The following is a 22,640-nucleotide window of genomic DNA, read 5'->3' on the forward strand; positions in this document are numbered from 1 at the left end:
TAATCCTTCTTTCCTCTGTGCTCTTTAATTCTCTGTAAATTCTTCCGGTGAAGGGGTCGCTGTGTGTGTGTGTGTGAGAGAGAGAATGTGTGTGTTTGTTACTTCCAGCTGCTTCCAGTATCAGGACAACATCTTTTCACACGCATGAGGAGACAGTGTGAATGAGGGAAGGAAAGAGAGGAAGAGTGATAGAGGGAGAGAGAGGATTGGGAGTTTGAGGTGAATCTGTCGATGGAGTGGTGAGCAGGAATGCGAGTGGCTGTGTGTGTGTTGGGCAGCTGAGCGGTGACATGAAGCAACTGACACATCTGGAACGGCTTCAGCAGCTGCACCTGAGGAGGAGGGATCACAAATCATCCGCTCTCTCTCTCCCGCTCTCTCTCTCATGCTCTTTTTTCCTCTCACTCACTCACTCACTCACTCATTCACTCACTCACTCACTCGCGCGCTCTCTCTCTCTCTCTCTACCTCTCTCTCGTGTTTTGTCTGTGCTCGCCAGAGCACCGCAACAGTTTCACACTGAGCATCAGCAAAGCAGTGGAAGAGGAAACCGAAAAGGAAGAGAAGAGCAGAGAAAACGGGAGTACGGAACTGTTTGCATATGACAGAGAGTCAATGAGAGAGGGAGTACGGGACTGTCTCTGTATGACAGAGAGGGAGTGCGGGACTGTCTCTGTATGACAGAGAGTCAATGAGAGAGGGAGTACAGCAGATTAAAGGAAAGGAGGAGGGGATGAGAAGAGTGTGAGAGCGGGGGATAGAGAGGGAAACAGTGGGTTATAGAGCTGGAATGCGCTGACATTAAGGACCTGGTTGTTTATATATGCGTTTGGCCCAGCACCTTCTGCCGAGCCACAGGTTTGAGCACACACAAACACACACACACACACACACACACACACACACACACACACACACACACACACACACACAGCCCAGGAGGCCCTGTCAGGAGAAGAGTACACCTTCCAGGGAGCTGTTAACTTTTCCAGCCCCCCTCTCTCTCTCTCCTCCTTCTCCCCTTCTGCCTTCTCAAATGTACCCTCCTCCCTCTGGCTGCCCAACCCAGCCTACCTGCTCCAGTCAGGACTCGCAGAGCCCAGTGGGAGACACACACACACACCGAGAAGCTGGAATACTCTACTGTTTACCACGGACCTGGCACTAACAGAATCTAAGAGAGACAGATAGACTGAGAGTCCCAGACACCCAGCCTTCCACTGACTTCCAGCAGGATGTCTAAAGCTTCACGGCTGGCTCGACCATCCTCCGCCGGGGCTGGCTCCAAGCTGTCGTCCTCCCGTAAGGAGGCTCCTGGTGGGGCCCGAGCCCGGGTGGTGAGTGTAGGGGAGAAGCTGATGAGGGCCGGCAGCGACGGGACCCTGACCAAGCAGAGGGCCCTGGCTGCAGCCGCCCCACCTGCACTGCAACAGGCGGACAAACAGCAGCCCCAGATGCAGTCTCAGACTCAGACCCAGTCCCAAAGCCAGGCACAGACTATGGACATGGTGGCCCAACCCAAGAGCAGAATCAGCACACCTAAAGCCTCAGCCCTTCCACAGGGCTCTATGCACAGTGAGTACTGGACTACAGTCATGCTGCTTTTCCACTGTGACACCGGTGGCCATGTGTTTATGAGCATCTTTTATTTTTTAAGGGGTAGATTAGCTTTAATATTGCAGATAGATTGTAGCTTCAATCAATGCAAATGTCTGCATCACTTCCAATCCCCCATATATGTTTTTTGCAAATATTTCACCGACCGCCTTGATTCGGTCTTATGTAGCAACATTTGAAATTGTGTTTTTTACATTGGATAAAAGCCAAGACACAGAGCTACAAAATGGTATATCATACACTGCATTTGAGGAACAATGGGAAAGTAATTCTGCTTTGAAAGTTGATAAACTTGTAACCTCACTTTTAAGAAAATGGCCTTTAAATGTTTTGTTATCTACTGGAGAGCTCTTCTTTGTCTACACCCATTGAGCATTGTTCACACCTTCTTAAACTTTAGCTCCACAAATCTCTTTAAGGGTTGATCCGAGCGTTCTGTCCTGACAACAGCAGTCAAGCACCCAAGCTACCTGGCTAACAGTTGCCGCAATGACTTTCTATTAAAATGGACACTTGCATAGTGGAGCCTTTTGTTGAGACATGTAGCTAGCTAGCGTGCTAAACAATTAACCATAATCACAACTCATGACGTTACCACCCTGCATGAATATGCAGATAGTTAACCAACCAGGTTCAATGTTAGTTAGCTAACATTAGGCTATAACAAGCAATGCAAATGGCTCCGAGATATGAATAATACACGTAATGTTAGCTAGCGAGCCAGCCAGCCAGCTAACGTTGGCTAGCTAGCTAACAGTACACTTTAACTTGAAATTAAAAGATTTTGTCAAAATTAGAAACGTGTAATATCTGAAATTGTAGCTAGCTAGACTATCTTAACCGTGGTCTGAAATTGGAGTAGATAACCAGAGCGAATTTACCAGCTACGTCTATCAACAGTTATCGCAGTGACATTGTATTGAAATGGCTACTTGCATAGTGGCGTCTAGACTATCTTAACCGTATCTTACCCGTATACATCATGGTTGGGCGCTTCGCCCTGTCACGGATACCATGGTTGCCCTTAGTTTGAAGATGTAATCCGGAGACAGGTGTTTTCACCATCTCCTTAGCTATCATAATCTAATTCCACTAATTTCAGAACTCGGTCCTCCAGAAAGCGGAGAGCAACACTTATGCAGTTTTACTAAGCAATATATATTTTTTTAAAAGCCGCGTTAGACAGGATTACCTAGACATACTAACCAGCTCAAATAGACAGAAGCGTGCTATATGGCAGACCAATCCGAATTCATCTCTCGGCATGTCCAGCCCACCCATTATCTCAGCCAATCATGGCTAGCGGGAAGGTTGCTCACTTTTTCTGTGGCTTAACCTCTCTGGGCCAGTGGGATGCTTGCGTCCCACCTACTCAACAGCCAGTGGAATCCCGTGGCGCGATATTCAAATACCTTAGAAATGCTATTACTTCAATTTCTCAAACATATGACTATTTTACACCATTTTAAAGACAAGACTCTCGTTAATCTAACCACACTGTCCGATTTCAAAAAGGCTTTACAACGAAAGCAAAACATTAGATTATGTCAGCAGAGTACCCAGCCAGAAATAATCAGACACCCATTTTTCAAGCTAGCATATAATGTCACATAAAACCCAAACCACAGCTAAATGCAGCACTAACCTTTGATGATCTTCATCAGATGACACTCCTAGGATATTATGTTATACAATACATGCATGTTTTGTTCAATCAAGTTCATATTTATATCAAAAACCAGCTTTTTACATTAGCATGTGACTAGCATGTGACTAGCATTCCCATCGAACACTTCCGGTGAATTTACTAAATTACTCACGATAAACGTTCACAAAAACATAACAATTATTTTAAGAATTATAGATACAGAACTCCTTTATTCAATCGCGGTGTCCGATTTTAAAATAGCTTTTCGGTGAAAGCACATTTTGCAATATTCTGAGTAGATAGCCCGGCCATCACGGGCTAGCTATTTTGACACCCACCAAGTGTGGTACTCACCAAACTCAGATTTACTATTAGAAAAATTGGATTACCTTTGCTGTTCTTCGTCAGAATGCACTCCCAGGACTTCTACTTCAATAACAAATGTTGGTTTGGTTCCAAATAATCCATAGTTATATCCAAATAGCTTGTTCGTTTTGTTCGTGCGTTCAAGACACTATCCGAAGGGTAAAGAAGGGTGACGCGCCCGGCGCGTTTCGTGACAAAAAAATTCAAAATATTCCATTACCGTACTTCGAAGCATGTCAAACGCTGTTTAAAATACATTTTTATGCTATTTTTCTCGTAAAAAAGCGATAATATTCCGACCGGGAAACCCTGTTTTCGTTCAAAGACGAAAAAATAAAAACATGGTGTCGGCTCGTGCACGCGCCCCAGTCTCATAGTTCTCAGATCGACCACTATCCAAATGCGCTACTGTTTTTCAGCCATGGCCTGCAAAGTCACCATTCAACGTTCTGGCGCCTTCTGAGAGCCTATGGGAGCGTTAGAAAATGTCACGTTATGCCAGAGATCCCCTGTTTTGGATAGAGATGATCAAGAAGGCCAAGAAATAGTCAGAGTGAGCGCTTCCTGTTTGGAATCTTCTCAGGTTTTGGCCTGCCAAATGAGTTCTGTTATACTCACAGACACCATTCAAACAGTTTTAGAAACTTTAGGGTGTTTTCTATTAAAATCAAACAATTATATGCATATTCTAGTTACTGGGCAGGAGTAGTAACCAGATTAAATCGGGTACGTTTTTTATCCGGCCGTGCAAATACTGCCCCCTATCCCCAACAGGTTAACCAACTAGGATCATAATTTAGCAATGTATTCATATTTACAGATGGCATACAAGTTTGTTATTAAGGCACATGAAAGTTCACATGTTCCAAAAGGCATTTCTGCCCAAAAAACGCATTTTGATTAAAAAAAAGATTACGTTGAAATGGCTCTCATGTGAAGTAGTGACCCGTGACATATGGCTAGTTTCCTGAAACGGGTCACTTATATATACACTACCGTTCAAAAGTTTGGGGTCACTTAGAAATGTCCTTGTTTTTGAAAGAAAAGCACGTTTTTTGTCCATTAAAATAACATTAAATTGATCAGAAATACAGTGTAGACAATGTTAATATTGTAAATGACTATTGTAGCTGGAAATGGCCAATTTTTTTATGGAATATCTACATACGTACAGAGGTCCATTATTAGCAACCATCACTCCTGTGTTCCCTGTGGCTCAGTTGGTAGAGCATGGTGTTTGCAACGCTAGCATGGTGTGTGCAACGCCAGGGTTCAATTCCCACGGGGGGCCAGTACAAAATAAAATTATGAAAAATTATGAAATGTATGCATTCACTACTGTAAATCGCTCTGGATAAGAGTGTCTGCCAAATGACGTAAATGTAATGGCAAGTTGTGTAAACTAATCCAAGTTTTTCATTTTAAAAGGCTAATTGATCATTAGAAAACCCTTTTGCAATTATGTTAGCACAGCCGAAAACTGTTGTTCTGATTAAAGAAGCAATAAAACTGTCCTTCTTTAGACTAGTTCAGTATCTAGAGCATCAACATTTGTGGGTTTGATTGCAGGCTCAAAATGGCCGACAGTCAAGTTCCTTACTTTTTCCCCCTTCCACATTCGTCTTCCATTTTTGCGGTAATGCTGCAATTAGTTGGTTGTCATTTTGGGAAGAGCATTTGAGTTTAACCACAATATTTGTTGTATTATTTATTCAGTAATTTATGGGGCTCCCGAGTGGCGTCGTGGTCTAAGGCACTGCATCTCAGTACTAGAGTCATCACTACAGACCCTGGTTCATTTCCAGGCTGTGTCACAACCGGCCATGATTTGGAGTCCCATAGGGCGGCGCACAATTGGCCCAGTGTCATTAGGGTTAGGCCGGGGTAGGCCGTCATTGTAAATTGGATTTTGTTCTTAACTGACTTGCCTAGTTAAGTAAAGGTTCCAAAAATTATAAAATTGCAACCAACTTTCTATGGCTTGTTTTAAAAATAGCGAATTTTGGGAGATGATTTCCTTTTCAACTAACTGAAAGTGAGAGGTCTGAATAAAGTAACAGGAAAAAGGCCATTCTTGAACATAGGGTGAGACATTCTTACTCATTTGCTAGAAAACCAGTTCGGATTTAAGTTTAACTTTTGTATGATTGAAGCCTTTAGTGAGAGGTCTAATGCTTTAATATTTAATCATTTCTGCCATCCGAATTCATATTTATTATATACATTTTTTCTGGCTTGCCTTTCCAAATAATAAATATAATTTAAAAAAAACTGTTCGCTAGGTGTAGGTAAGACCATAAGCAAATAGGTAAACCTAGATATGACTAAAGAGTTCATCAGGGTGATTTTTCCACAAATAGACAGGTATTTACCTTTCCATGGTGAAGCATCTCTGCTATTCTGTGGAGTTTTTTTGGTAGTAACTCTTGTACTGTAGTGCACAGGAGGCTGCTGATTGGAGGACTGCTCATAATAATGGCTGGATTGGAGCGAATGGAATGGAATCAAACACCTGGAAACCATGTGTTTCATGTATTTGATACCATTCCAGCATTCCAGACATTACCGTGAGCCTGTCCTCTTCAATTAAGGTGCCACCAACCTCATGTGCTGTAGTGTCATTAGATACTATGTGGTTTGTGTAGTAGCAGTGATGGAAAAAATACTCAATTGTCCTACTTGGTTAAAAGTAAAGCTACCTTAATAGAAAATGACTCAAGTAAAAGTGAAAGTCACCCAGTAAAATACTACTTGAGTAAAAGTCTAAAAGTATTTGGTTTTAAATGTATCAAAAGTAAATGGAATTGCTAAAATGTACTTAAGTATCAAAAGTAAAAGTAAAAATATAAACCATTTCAAATTCCTTATATTAAGCAAACCAGACAGCACAATGTTCTCGTGTTTTTTTTATTGACGGACAGCCAGGGGCTCACTCCAACATTAAGACATAATTTACAAACAAAGCATTTGTGTTTATTGAGTCCTTCAGATCAGAGGCAGTAGGGATGACCAGGGATGTTCTCTTGATAAGTGTGTGAATTGGGACATTTTACCTGTCGAAATGTAACAAGCACTTTTGGGTGTCAGGGGAAATGTATGGAGTAAAAATTATATTATTTTCTTTAGGAATGTAGTATAGTAAAAGTAAAAGTTGGCAAAAATATAAATATATAAATATTAAAGTAAAGTACAAATACCCCAAAAAACGACTTAAGTAGTACTTAAGTAGTACAGCCTTCCCTGTAGCTCAGTTGGTAGAGCATGGTGTTTGCAACGCCAGGGTCGTGGGTTCGATTCCCACGGGGGCCAGCACAGAATTTTTTTTTATGAAATGTATGCATTCACTACCGTAAGTCGCTCTGGATAAGAGCGTCTGCTAAATGACTAAAATGTAAATGTAAATGTACTTTAAAGTATTTTTACTTAAGTACTTTACACCACTGTGTAATAGTAGTATAGTAATTGTAGTAGTTACAGTGTATGGGTGGTAGACTAGTTTCACTAGTCCCATGTTAGCCACCAAGCCATTTTCCTTACTCCCACGCTACTCAGTTTGCAGGTTTGTTTTGCCATGTGTGTGGTTGGCTACAGGGGATCAGTGTGTTATCTGTCTGTTTTGTGTGTATCGGTCAAACCGGCTTGTTGTGGGATTAGATCTCCGGGCTCCGCTTCCTGTCCTGTTCATCAGTCAGACTTTTGCGTTGTGTTGTGTATGGTTCACGATAGGGTTGTTTTTGTGATATCAGTATTCCAATACTCAGAAGTGTCATGACAAGCAAACAAAACATGAAGCAGACTTAATTTCTTGTTTCTTGAGGAAACAGTCCTAATGTTGGAAACATAGAAAAATAAACAAACATGACAAAATGTGTTTCTAACTTTAGCACGCACAATTTTAGCAGGTTTTTAAAGAATTTAAACTGCTTAGTATTTCCCTTATTTCGATTTGGAGAATTGAGTATCGTAGGATTGTGATACTGGTATTGTGATTGACAACCCTAGTCCAGCATTAGATCGTCCTATCAGCGCTCTGCTTCCGTGCCTCGGAGTCGAAGGCATTCCTCACCTGATCACATGACTGGATCCCATGTCACGTTGATGTTTTTCCAATCCCATCTTCGTGGGGTGCGGATTATGGAAGGGAGTAGGGGGTCTGATCACTCACTTTTGGCCCCATCATCACATTCCCTCACCCTAGTTAGCTTAGATTAAACACAGTAGGCGAGTTGGCCGCGTCCCAAAAGGCAACCTATTCCCTTTATAATGCACTACTATTTCCTGGCCCTGGTCGAAAGTAGTGCACTATATGGGGAATAGGGGTCATTTGGTATGCACCCTAAACCTACCCTTGGTTTTGTAGTGTCATTGTCTTGAAGTATTTGGTGATTACCGGTAAACACATGTTTTCATTATAGGGATACTTCAGGATTTTGGCAATGAAGCCCTTTATCTACATTCCCAGTGTCAGATGAACTCGTGGATAACCATTTTTACATCTCTGGGTGCAGCTTGAAGGAAGTTGCTAACTTGCGTTTGTGCAATTGCTAACTAGCATTAGCACAAAGACTGGAAGTCTATGGTAACTGTTAGCACTGGCTCGTGAAACTACCTCTAAAGAAATTGTATCCTTGAGTTAATAATAACTCTGGGGAAGTAGATAAAGAGCTTCATTGCCACAATCCCAAACTATCCCTTTAAACTATCTATCCCCTCTGTCAATTAAGATGTTCCCTGCCAAGTACACACACACACACACCTACACGCACGCACGCACACACACACACACACACACGTTCGGGGGGGGTGTCAAATTAAATGTTTTGTCACATGCTTTGTAAACAAACAACAGGTGTACACTAATAGTGAAATGCTTACTTACCGGCCCTTCCCAATAATGCAAACAGAAAAACAATTTTAGAAAGATAATTACACAAGGAATAAATACACAATGAGTAACGATCACTTGGCTATATACACGGGGTTCCAGGCTTGGTGCATCAGTACCATTTGCCATGCAGGTCTATGACTTGGGTGGCTGGAGTCTGACAGTTTTTAGGACCTTCCTCTGACCCCGCCTGGTATAGAGGTCCTGGATGGCAGGAAGCTCGACCCCAGTGATGTACTGGGCCGTACGCACTACCCTCTGTAGCGCCTTCCAGTCGGATGCCAAACAGTTACCATACCAAGCGGTGATGCAGACAGTCAAGATGCTCTCAATGGTACAGCTGTAGAACTTTTTGAGGATCTGCAGCCCCGTGCCAAATCCTTTTCAGCCTCCTGAGGGGGAAGAGGCGTTGTCGTGCCTTCTTCATGACTGTGTTGGTGTGTGTGGACCATGTTAATTCCTTAGTGATGTGGACACAGAGGAACTTGAAGCTTTCGACCCACTCCACTACAGCCCCGTCGAGGTGGATACCATTCATCCTCGTGTCAGGTCTGAGTTATGTGTTTCTTGTCTAACTCAGAGACAGTCAGTTGGGGGAGGGGAGACAGGGGAAGAGACAGGGGAGACAGACAGCGTTATGGCAGGGGGAAGGACGGTGGGAGGAGAGAGGTGAGCTGTGGGCGTGAGTCAAACTTTCGGGTGACAGAAGGAGGTCAGGAATGTGAGCAGGGTATGCTGGGAAGTCTGCAGGTCTGGAGCCGTGTGTGTGTGTGTGTGTGTGTGTGTGTGTGTGTGTGTGTGTGTGTGTGTGTGTGTGTGTGTGTGTGTGTGTGTGTGTGTCAGTTGTTCTTACCTGCAGTAAAAAGTCTTGTTGTGGGTTATGAGGGGCAGGTCTGTACTGGAAACCAGATGTCTCCCAGTCTGTGGCTCTGTGTGCTCCCTCCAACCTCTTCACACAAACAGACCACTGGCCAGGAGGACTCCTGCCCCTCCTATGCACACACACACACACATCTTCTCTGTCTCTGTGTCTTTTTCTCTCTCTTTACTTATATATTTCTCTGTATCTCTCTGTATCTTCCTCTCTTCATCTGTCTCTGTCTATCCCTGTCTCTGTCTATCTCTCTCTTTATGTCTCTCTCTCTCTCTCTGTCTCTATCTTTCTCTCTTGCTTCCCCCTCTTTCTTTCTATACCTTACTTTCACGTTTCTACCGCAGTATGTACAGAGTTTCTACCCACTGCTATTCTTAACTGAAGAATTACTTTGCGCCATGCCACCGCCCCACACACATACACTCTCTCTCAAAAGACTTTCAAACAGAATACATGATCTGTGTATTGTGGCAGATGGAGGCTTGGAGGACTCAATGTTTCTCTATGTGAATCGGAGTGATGATGACAAAAACAGGACTTTCTCCACATTTCCTGCTGAGGCCTGAATCTTCGAAGCAGCTCCACATACAAACGCTGTAGATATTCAATTTGTAGAGCTATTTTGGGTGATTTTGTTGTTTGTCGAGAGCCCTCATTCACTATCTGTCTGTCTTTATTTGGAAGTTACTTTAATGATTCCGCAATTTTCTCTAAACAAATAACTATTCGCACTACCTCAATAAGCCTGACTAACCGGTGTCTGTATATAGCCTTGCTACTCTTATTTTAAAATGTCTTTTTACTGTTGTTTTATTTCTTTACTTAACTACACACACACACACACACACACACACACACACACACACACACACACACACACACACACACACACACACACACATATACCTTTTTTTCCGCACTATTGGTTAGAGCCTGTAAGTAAGCATTTCACTTTAAGGTGTACACCTGTTGTATTCGGCGCACGTGACAAATAAACTTTGATGTGATTTTACTGGCATCACCGTAACCTCATATTTTTCACTTAATTTAAATCTTTATAGGAAAATAGGAAATAGGCTTCTGCCCTATGTGCCATTCTGGCTCGGATAAGGCTAATTTATCGTCATAACCTTATGTGTTTCACCTCAGCTTTATGAACAGAGATTACCAATACAGGTTCATAGATCAAGTTCAGGTCCCATTTTGTGCTGGTTTAATAGGTCAAGCTATAGCATCTAAGGCCAGGCATGGGCCATGACCAATGTGCATCCCCAATGGCACCCTGTCGCCTTTATAGTGCCCTGGTCAAAAGTAGTGCATTATATAGGGAATATGGTGCCATTTGGGAGACAGACCATGGCTGCAGCCGGGGCACGGAGGTCGGTCTAGCGCTGATGTTGCGTGACTGGGGCCGGATGATAAGCGTGTGTGACAGGTGACATTTCCAGCATCTGTTAAGTCTTCAGTGTTGACGTAAGCCACAGGGCCAGGACTTTGACTGAAGCTGAAATAAAAGCTCTGATTTGCCCTTAAAGATGTCAGCTGATGTCCTGGCTGCTGTAACCTGGTCTAGCGGTAACACACCCGACCAATCATGTTCCTACTGCTCCCCACCGGAGACCGGGTTTCAATCCCAGCGTCCACTTTCTACTGTGGTCCCCTCTGCCTTGGCTGGTGTGGAAATCAGTTTTTCATCAGAGGAGACAATGGAGTGGACCATGCAGTGTGCCAGAGGCCAGTGGTCTAAGCTGGCCTCTTTAATGACACATCTGGCAGTTTTAAGGCTCTGTACGTCTGAGACACGCATTGATAAGAAGAGAGGGAGGGAGAGAGAGAGAGAGAGACTGCTAGGCTGCATTATCAACCATCAGCTAGTCTATCTCCAAGCACCCATGCAGTCTTATCTCACCAATTCAATTTAAGGGCTTTATTGGCATTGGAAAAAATGTTAACATTGCCAAAACAGCCTCTTTTCTTCTCTCCCCCTCTCTCTCTCATCTGTACTAGTGTATAGGTCATGTAAACATTGTCAGTCGTTTTGTAAAGTAAAGGCGGGTGAGACAAGAGCAGCACGGGGGAAAAGCTAAAGCCCAAATGTCTCCAGTTATCCTTAGTCATCCAGGTCATTGCACAGTATAAGGAGTCATCTTGTGTTGTTCTTGTGTGGTGTCAGTATGGCATGCAGACAGACAGGAGAGTTTAGTAAGGGGATTTGTCTGTACATGAATGTGAGGGTACTCACTTCAGTTTCCTGTGAATCATCAGAGATGACAATAAGGATGCACTTTGAGACTGTGTGTGTGTGTGTGTGTGTGTGTGTGTGTCTACTTTCTCAGTGGTCTGTGAAATACTTGTTTTTCTGATCAAGATTTTGTTACATTACTTCTGGCAGATGGCACAGGAGCATGGGTGACAGAATATGGTGCCATGACAGTTGGCACCAGGTTATTCCAGGCTTGAACCTTACAAGCTGAGCCATTCCACACATGTTCCTTGTTAATTTGTTCTCGACTGACGCTTTCTGATTTTGGGTGGGAAAAAAAGCACTATGGTTAAATGAGCTAAAACAAGTTCAATCTAATTGTGATGACTTTTTTTAAGCATGAGATAAGATCGCTTTCCTCAAAATCGAGAAAGGATTAGATTAATTAATGCCTAACATTACCCAGAAAGCCCTCTGGTTTATCTATTGGCGACCTTGACAAACTTTGGCAAGACTATAAGTGTTATTACAGACCATCGTAACACACTGGCCCAGATCAGACAGCCTTCAAAGATTCTTCATTTGTGGTCCACATCTTTCATTACACATTTCTCACTACACTGGGTTTTGAAATTTAATTTGCCTCAGAGTTTGTATAAATATAGAACTTCTTAGCTCCATTGACTGAGCGGTGGCTTGGACATATTTACACAACGGTCTGCCAAAGGAGAATTACATAGGTAGGGGAGTCACAGACAATACCATATCAAATTGTATTTGTCACATGCGTCGTAAACAACAGCTGTAGACTAACTGCGAAATGCTTATGGGCCCTTCCCAAATTATAATTTTTTAAATATTTTTTTTATTTCACCTTTATTTAACCAGGTAGGCTAGTTGAGAACAAGTTCTCATTCACAACTGCGACCTGGCCAAGATAAAGTAATGCAGAGAGAAAAACTATTATTATATATTATGTGTGTTCCAAATGGCACCCTATTCCCTATAAAGTGCACTTCTTTTGACCAGAGCCCTATTGATCCTGGTCAAAAGTAGTGCGATACATAGGGAATAGGGTGCTATTTGGGATGTGAAGAAGGTTATGAAAAAAGCCTGTGCTGAAGGATTGAGATAATTGTCAGACTTTGGCACAGGAGGAGATATAGATAGACACCAGACACAAATAATCTCAGTCAGACAAACTCAGCCAATTTAGAAGTCAAAGACCTCCATTTATGGTGGATTGTGGGAAGAAGAGGTTGCATGGTCGCCATGGCAGCAGGGAAAATGGCTTCCAGGTTGACAACCTGGAAAGACAAGCAATGTTTGAGAGAATCAAATATGTGATGCATTTTCGGTAAGTTGTGACTAACGGATCTACAAATAAGAATGTGTAGTTAGTTTTGATGCAAGGGGATTTGTAGGTAATTTGTCGATCCATCAGTTGGCAGTCACCTGTTGTGCCATGTTGTGTTGCTACTGTGTTGTTGTCATGTTGTGTTGCTACCATGCTGTGTTGTTATGTGTTGCTGCCATGCTATGTTGTCATGTGTTGCTACCATACTGTGTTGTTGTCTTAGATCTCTCTCTATGTCGTGTTGTGGTGTCTCTTTTGTCGTGATCTGTGTTTTGTCCAACATTTTTATTTTTAATCCCAGCCCCCGTCCCCGCAGGAGGCCTTTGGCCTCTTGGTAGGCCGTCATTGTAAATAAGAATTTTCTCTTAATTGAGTTAAGTTAACTAAAAATAAAAAACACACTGTCTACCTTAGTCATGTGGACTGAAGAACTGTACCTGACTGGCCCAAGGGTCTCAGAATGTAGGATGGTGTGAGATCATCATCATGCCCTGCTTCTTAACTCTAGGAGACATGCTCTGCTGTTGTTCGCTAATGACTGGATGCCTATGTGTCATCCTTCAATCCAAACAGACTAGAATCAGGTCACTGAGCAAGAAGTGTGTGAGTGTTTCAGAGAGACTGGGTGGGATACTTTGTTTGGTCTAGTGGGACTTCATTCAAGCTCTAGCTTGAGGCAGTGTATTATAGTGAACAAAACTAGAAACGCAACATGTAGAGTGTCGGTCCCATGTTTCATGAGCTGAAATACGCACAAAACACTTATTTCTCTCAGATTTGGTGCACACATTTGTTTAGATACCTGTTAGGGAGCATTTCTCCTGCCAAGATAATTCATCCGCCTGACAGGTGTGGCATATCAAGAAGCTGATTAAATAGCATGATCATTACACAGATGCACCTTGTGCTGGGGACAATGATGTCACACACGTCATTAAACAGTACTTCGTGTAATATGAAATACAGAATTTTACTTGCCACCGAGCTGCACATACAGTTGAAGTCGGCAGTTTACATACACTTAGGTTGGAGTCATTAAAACTCGTTTTTCAACCATTCCACACATTTCTTGTTAACAAACTATAGTTTGGCAAGTCGGTTAGGACATCTACTTTGTGCATGACACAAGTAGTTTCTCCAACAATTGTTTACAGACAGATTATTTCCATTTTAATTCACTGTATCACAATTCTAGTGGGTCAGAAGTTTACATACACTAAGTTGACTGTACTTTTAAACAACTTGGTAAATTCCAGAAAATGATGTCATGGCTTAAGAAGCTCCTGATAGGCTAATTGACATCATTTGAGTCAATTGGAGGTGTACCTGTGGATTTATTTCAAGGCCTACCTTCAAACTCAGTGCCTCTTTGCTTGACGTCATGGGGAAATCAGCCATGACCTCAGAGAAAAATTGTAGACCTCCACAAGTCTGGTTCATCCTTGGGAGAATTTTCCAAACGTTCATCTGTACAAACAATAGTACGCAAGTATAAACACCATGGGACCACGCAGCTGTCATACCGCTCAGGAAGGAGAAGTGTTCTGTCTCCTAGAGATTAACGTACTTTGGTGTGAAAAGTGAAAATCAATCCCAGAACAACAGCAAAGGATCTTGTGAAGATGCTGGAGGAAACCGGTACAAAAGTATCTATATCCACAGCAAAGGCAGCAAGGAAGAAGCCACTGCTCCAAAACCGCCATAAAAAAGCCCAACTACGGTTTGCAACTGCACATGGGGACAAAGATCCTACTTTTTAGAGAAATGTCCTCTGGTCTGATGAAACAAAAATAGAACTGTTTGGCCATAATGACCATTGTTATGTTTGGAGGAAAAAGGGGGAGGCTTGCAAGCCGAAGAACACCATCCCAACCGTGAAGCACGGGGGTGGCAGCATCATGTTGTAGGGGTGCTTTGCTGCAGGAGGGACTGGTGCACTTCACAAAATAGATGGCATCATGAGGGAGGAAAATGATGTGGATATATTAAAGCAACATCTCAAGACATCAGTCAGGAAGTTAAAGCTTGGTCGCAAATGGGTCTTCCAAATGATCAATGACCCCAAGCATACTTCCAAAGTTGTGGCAAAATGGCTTAAGGACAACAAAGTCAAGGTATTGGAGTGGCCATCACAAAGACCTGACCTCAATCCCATAGAACATTTGTGGGCAGAACTGAAAAAGCGTGTTCGAGCAAGGAGGCCTACAAACCTGACTCAGTTACACCAGCTCTGTCAGGAGGAATGGGCCAAAATTCACCCAACTTATTGTGGGAAGCTTGTGGAAGGCTCCCCGAAACATTTGACCCAAGTTAAACAATTTAAAGGCAATGCTACCAAATACTAATTGAGTGTATGTAAACTTCTGACCCACTGGGAATGTGATGAAAGAAGTAAAAGCTGAAATAAATCATTCTCTCTACTATTATTATGACATTTCACATTCTTAAAATAAAGTGGTGATCCTAACTGACCTAAGACAGGGCATTTTTAAATCGGATTAAATGTCAGGAATTGTGAAAAACAGAGTTTAAATGTATTTGGCTAAGGTGTATGTAAACTTCCGACTTCAACTGTACATACATACAAAGCCTACTTCGAATGCTGCACATGTCACAGTGCTACCAGAGAGTAGCTGAACTCAACAGTTGTCAATCATCATATGATGGAACTTTGAGCTTTGCTTTACAAAGGCTTCCAAACTGGCAGTGACTACAGGGCAAACAGACCAAAAGGACATGGCAAAATGCACAACCATTTCAGATTCAAGACTTGCTGCCACTCCAATCTGTTTCCTAAACAAATTCATGGGGCACTATAACCACATAGGAGTTAAATTGGTACAGCATTCTCATGGGTTCAACAAATATAGACTCTTACAAGGCACGTCTCAAAATATGTTAATGAGCAATACCATGCACCCACTAGTGGTCAAACGTTTTTGGGCTAGCCTGTATTCTGTGGGGTGGAATTACAGTACCATTCGAAATACAGCAATTCTTTGCTCCGCCCACAACATTTTCCCACAATACATTTTACTGTTGATAATACCCCAAATTTCTATATAATTCACAGTTTTCCGTTACAGTGTGTACACAAATTGATGTTGCTATTAAGCCCTCGTCTTTGTACCCCATCTATGCCCTTCTCCAAAGCTAATTACGGCAACTTGTAATCTCGCCAACAGAAACCTGTAGATCCTGCACTGAGCACATACTGCATGTGGCTGCATCCCAAATGGAACTCTTTTCCCTACATAGTGCCCTACTTTTGACCAGAGCCCTATGCAGACTTTAGTTTTTCCCCAATCTTATGTATGGACTATGTTGTTAGCTTTTAGCGATCATGGCTAATTCACTTGACTGGCGATAATAAGCAGATATCAGTGGATGCTAGCTCTCCCCCAGGCATTTTCTCTGATAGAGCAGACAGAGAAATCAATACGCCTCTGCCTCCATTCAAACCACGCTGATTCATTAAAACTGGGGCTACATAAATACTTGTGTGTAACCTAGTGCTCTCTCTCCATGTTGTTATGGATCTCTGTATTCCATAACTTAGCACTGAATATTCAGTCTTTATGACGCTCTGATATTTAGATTTTATTCCTGAAAAAGGAATAACCTTCTGATGTTGATTTTCATGAATATTTGAATTCTGTGATCATGTTCAGTTGCTATTACAGTGTGGTATTCAGGCTGCGCTCCTGTGGAGGAAATTCACAAAGTTTGAGTTTATTGATACGTTTTAAATCAATCTTTTCATTCATTCATTTTGATGTTGATTTTCAATCGTATTTCAACATCTGTCATTATTGAGTGGAAAAGTACTTGTGTAAGGTTATGACAGTGATGTTTGTATGTCAGCATAATGGGGGCTGTGTCCCAATTGGCACCTCATAGTGCAGTACCTTTGACCAGAGTCTATGGTAATCTAAAGAGGGATTCCAGCTCAGGCAACTATCTCCCCTCTCTTTATTCCCTTGGAATTAGCTGCATCATGTTCAGTGATGGAAAGGCTGGTCCACACTGACAGATGACCCTGTCTTGTGAGACGGCTTAGCTACAATACCACTGAGGGTATAACTGATACAGTAAAACAAAAGATTTACTGTAGACAAACTTCAGTTGTACTATATACAGTACATTGGGCTGTGTGTTTGGCCGCTGTGCCGCCCATGCAAAAATGGATGCATGCATGACTGTAAGTTGCTTTGGATAAAAGCATCAGCTAAATGGCATATATTATTATATTGTTTTATTAGCAAAGACCAGGAAATTCCAGCCCTGCATAATCAGGATTTGTAGGCCCTAAGTTCAAGAGGGGTAAAATGGATTCTTTGAAAACTAGTTCCATTGAATCTATTCTTAGGACTAAACTAGATCTGTGAGCCACCATTCCAGAAATTAATAGAATTTCCTTCCTATTATTGTAACGTTTCCTGGACGCTAGACGACACGTTGTTTTCCAACGTATTTAACTGTCTTGTTTATCACCATGAAGAGGCATGCCTGCTGTTTGTATTACTGGTCCCAAATGGCACCCTCTTCCCTATATACAGTAGGGCACCACTTTTAACCAGGGCCCACAGAGGTAGCCCCTGACTCGCTGACTGCATTAATAAACCTTATAGGGAATAGGGTGCCATTTGGGACACACATCCTACTGTGCATGTACAGTATGACTTGAATCAGTTCTGCCTGTACACTACGTCGTGGTTATTACAGCTAGCCGTTATCTGTAAATCTCTAAAGCCCTGTTTGGCAGAGAGAGAGCTCATCCTCTTGGCCTCTTTCTGGCCCATATTTGCTGTTGTAAATAAATACCCGTTGATAAATCAAAATCCAGGATCCAAAAGTCAAATAAATCAAAATCCCAAACCACTCAACTCCAGATTTATTTTGAGGAGTAAGAGGAGGAGTGGTGCTGTTATTCCAGGACCATTTATGATCGGATAGCCTTTTGATTCAGATAGATAATAGCTTTAACACCTTTAACGCATAAACCGTTAACCCACCGTGCGCTGCCATCGCTGGATGGTAATGGTCCAATTTGAATGATTAGAGACACTAGTCATGCCTGATAAAAGCAGACTGAATGCACACATGCACTCTAAGAATGCGGAGCTAGCTCTTCACTAGTCCATAAAACAGAGCTCTTAAAAGCATTCCTTTTTGTCCAGAAAAATGCTAACTTGGGGCACTCTGCAAGTTTATTGACAGGTCCTCATCTGACCTGAAGAGACTGTTAATGTTACCCAAATAACAGTGGTCATCAGACTAAAATTCCCATTCATTGAATAATATGAATTGGCGATCTCATCTTACCGTGAGGATATATTAATAACAGTTATCTTTAATTCAGAAAGTTGTGTAAACAGCAACAACAATGCAAGGTGCTGTTAAATGAGATTTGGTTTGTGCAAGGATATTGTAAGAAAATGACAGCAACAACCAACATTGGGTGTGGTGAATTTTTTTATTTAATTAGGCAAGTCAGTTAAGAACAATTATTTACAATGACTGCCTACTGGGGAACAGTGGGTTAACTGCCTTGTTCAGGGGCAGAACAACAGATGTTTACCTTATGAGCTCGGGGATTCAATCTAGCAACCTTTCGGGTTACCGGCCCAAAGCTCTAAACACTAGGCTACCTGCCTCCCCAAATGAATTGCCTTCCATAAGTGTACATCTTACAATGTTTTGTAGCAGTATTACATCTAACTGCCCAACTATTATAACAGGCATGTCACTCTGATGGGTGAAACTCCCCTGTTCTGTCCCAGTTTCCAGTAGTCTGCCTCCGAAGAATGTTTTTCCTCTGATTCTGATGGTGTGACGGTCATGCAGCTAAAGCTGAGAGAAACTTTCATCTTAGCTTTATCCTGCAGGGCATTCGGAAAGTATTCAGACCCCTTGACTTTTTCAACATTGTGTTACGTTAGTCTTATTCTAAAATGTATGAAAGGTTTTTTTTCTTCTAATCAATCTACACACAATACCCCATAACGACAAAGCAAAACAGGTTTTTAGAAATTGTTGCAAATGTACAGTATATATATTTTTTTACTGAAATATCACATTTACATAAGTATTCAGACCCTTTACTCAGTACTTTGTTGAAGCACCTTTGACAGCAATTACAGCCTTCAGTCTTCTTGGGTATGACGTTACAAGCTACAAGCTTGGCACACCTGTATTTGCAGAGTTTATCCCATTCTTCTCTGCAGATCCTCTCAAAATCTGTCAGGTTGGATGGGGAGTGCGCTGCACAGCTATTTTCAGGTCTCTCCAGAGATGTTCGATCGGGTTCATGTCCGGGCTCTGGCTGGGCCACTCAAGGACATTCAGAGACTTGTCCCGAAGCCACTTCTGCATTGTCTTGGCTGTGTGCTTAGGGTTGTTGTCCTGTTGGAAGGTGAACCTTCGCCTCAGTCTGAGGTCCTGAGTGCTCTGGAGCAGGTTTTCATCAAGGATATCTCTGTACTTTTCTCAGTTCATCTTTCCCTCAATCCTGACTAGTCTCCCAGTCCCTGCCGCTGAAAAACATCCCCACAGCATGATGCTGCCACCACCATGTGGTCACCGTAGGGATGGTGCCAGGTATCCTCCAGAAGTGACCCTTGGCATTCAAGCCAAAGAGTTCAATATTGGTTTCAACAGACAAGAGTATCTTGTTTCTCATGATCTGAGAGGAGAGGTACCTTTTGGCAAACCTTTTGGCAAACTCCAAGCGGGCTGTCATATGCCTTTTACTGATGAGTGGCTTCTGTCTAGCCACTCTACCATAAAGGCCTGATTAGTGGAGTGCTGCGGTTGTTCTTCTGGAAGGTTCTCCCATCTCCACAGAGGAACTCCTGAGCTTTGTCAAAGTGACCATTGGGTTCTTGGTCACCTCCCTGACCAAGGCCCTTCTCCTCCGATTGCTCAGTTTGGCTGTGCGGCCAGCTCTAGGAAGAGTCTTGTTGGTTCCAAACATCTTACATTTAAGAATGATGGAGGACCTTCAATGCTGCAGACATTGTTTGGTACCCTTCCCTAGATCTGTGCCTCGACACAATCCTGTCTCGGAGCTCTAAGGACAATTCCTTTGACCTCATGGCTTGGTTTTTCTCTGACATGCCCTGTCAACTGTGGGACCTTATATAGACAGGTGTGTGCCTTTCCAAATCATGTCCAATCAATTGAATTTACCACAGGTGGACTCCAATCAAGTTGTAGAAACATCTCAATGATGATCAACGGAAACAGGATACACCTGAGCTCAATTTCGAGTCTCATATCAAAGGGTCTGAATACTTACTGTAAATAAGGTATTTCTGTTGTTTGTTTTAAAAAATTTGCAAAAATGTCTAAAAACCTGTTTTCGCTTTGTCATTATTGGTTATTGTGTGTAGGTTGATGAGGACAATTTTTTATTTAATCCATTTTGGAATAAGGCTGTAACGTAACAAAACGTGGATAAAGGGAAGGGGTCTGATTAATTTCCCAATGCACCGTATGTTCATCCTACATTTCAGGAGGAAAGGTTCTCATAGGAACATTTCACTGTAGTATAATCCAATTAAAATACAGAGGATGTATGCATCTCGAAGTAGGAGTGATGATTTAGGATCAGTTGTGCCTTTTAGATCATATTTAATAATATTACATTGACAGGGAAGACCTGATCCTAGATCAGCAGTCATACTCTGAGACGCTTGGTATACAGTCCCAGACCTGGCTGCGGTTGGCTATACTGTTGTCTATATATTTATTTGGTTGCTCTTAAAACAGTGTTGATTTGTGTACTATACAGTAGGCCTAGACTTATTTAGAGAATATTAATGGCCCACATCAAGTGTCACGTCTTTCGTAGGTATTGGACCAAGGCGCAGCGGGTTGAGTGCTCATATTTCACTTTTATTGAACACCAAAACAAGAAACCATACGAACGAACAGGATGCAGGCTAAACACAAAGCTATGCAACTACAACTACCCACAATACCCCATACAAAACAACCCCTATACATAGGACCTTCAATCAGAGGAAACGAGAAACAGCTGCCTCCAATTGAAGGTCAAATCAATAAACTGAACATAGACGTAAACAACCTAGAACTAACATAGAATACACTAACCTAGAACCTAAACCTAAAACCCCGGTACACTCTAAACCAACACGCCTCTACATAAACACATAGCCCAAAACCCCCCGAAACACTCTAAACAAATACCCCTTCTACATAAACACATAATATAACAAACCCCTAAACACTCTTAACAAATACCCCCTGCACGTCCTGACCAAACTACAATAACAAATAAGCCCTTTACTGGTCAGGATGTGACATCAAGTTTTGATTTGTGAGTGAGAGTCACGCCTATTCCTTCCAAATTGAAATTAAGAATGCATCATGTTGACCGACACACTGTTCAAATGACATGACAAAGTGCATTGTGACACCATGAAATATTTAGAATACAGAGAGAGAATCAGAGAATCAACTCAGACAGACTTTCTGCACACTCTTAGAAATAAGGGTACGGTATTGTTCCCTGGGGTACAAAAAGTTCAAAATACACATAATGTACACATAGTGATCTCACATGGTACTGTTTGGCACATTTTAGGGTACTTTTTTGTATATACAGTACAGGTCAAAAACACACCTACTCATTCCAGGGTTTTTCTTTATTTTCACTATTTTCTACATTGTAGAATAATAGTGAAGACATCAAAACTATGTAATAACACGTGGAATTATTTAGTAACCAAAAAAGTTTTAAACAAATCAAAATATATTTTATATTTGAGATTCTTCAAAGTAGCCAACCTTTGCCTTCATGACAGCTTTGCACACTCTTGGCAAGGTAAAATATCACAAATAGAGCTAGATAAAGCCAGAAGAATAATATACTGGTTGTACATAGCTACAGATGTAGGATCTTAATTTGATCAACCTGTTGCAGGATAACTTTCCTGCAATTCAGGACATTTTAAACTTGTAGTGTATTTGAGGTTTTAAAAGGCTTCTGAAGTTTTGTCATTTGCATTTTGAAATTTCAGACTTGAATTTCCTTTATGAAAAATGTATCAACCCCTATAATCCACATTATAATTCACATTTCCTGTTGCTGCAGGATTATTTTCCTGCTGTAGCAAACTGGCTCAAATGTAAAGTATTTTGTGTTTTCATGGTCTTCACTCACTCACTGCAAGTTTCTCAAGGTCCCAACATCAGCGTCAGCTATTCTTGTACAGAGCTTTTTGATGTTGGGATGCGCGCACATCACTTGAACGTGACGTTTGATGCCTGGGCCGATTTATGGTCCTGGTCTGTCCCTGCATGTACTTTTTGAGAAGTATCTCATTAACCCATCAAAGTTAATGTAGCTCAGTTGGTAGAGCATGACGGTTGCAACAGCAGGATAGTGGTTCAAATTCCTGGAACCGACCATGTGTAAAAAAAGTATGCATGCATGACTCAGTGAGTGAGTGAAGACCATGAAAACCCGAAATACTTTGAGCCAGTTTGCTACAGCAGGAAAATAATCCTGCAGCAACAGGAAATGTGAATTATTATGTGCATTATAATGAATTGACATCTTTATAGGGGTTGGTACCCTCTTAGGCCTCACTCCCCACTATCTGAGATACCTACTGGAGCCTTCATCCTCCACATACAACAGCCATTCTGCCAGTCACATTC

The 22,640-nt window shown here is 42.0% G+C and overlaps 1 protein-coding gene across 1 annotated transcript in view; it reads left to right on the top strand.

Moving 5' to 3' along the window:
• Window positions 1-400: 400 nt before the first annotated feature.
• The window catches only part of LOC115154356 (sickle tail protein homolog), a 188,806-nt gene continuing 166,566 nt past the window's right edge, over window positions 401-22,640 (top strand). The window contains exon 1 of the mRNA XM_029700514.1: window positions 401-1,575. Within this exon, the coding sequence (XP_029556374.1) occupies window positions 1,236-1,575 (340 nt within the window). The 5' untranslated portion in view covers window positions 401-1,235. The remainder of the gene's footprint in view (window positions 1,576-22,640) is intronic.

This window comes from Salmo trutta, chromosome 2 (assembly GCF_901001165.1).
Source record: "Salmo trutta chromosome 2, fSalTru1.1, whole genome shotgun sequence".
NCBI lineage: Eukaryota > Metazoa > Chordata > Actinopteri > Salmoniformes > Salmonidae > Salmo > Salmo trutta.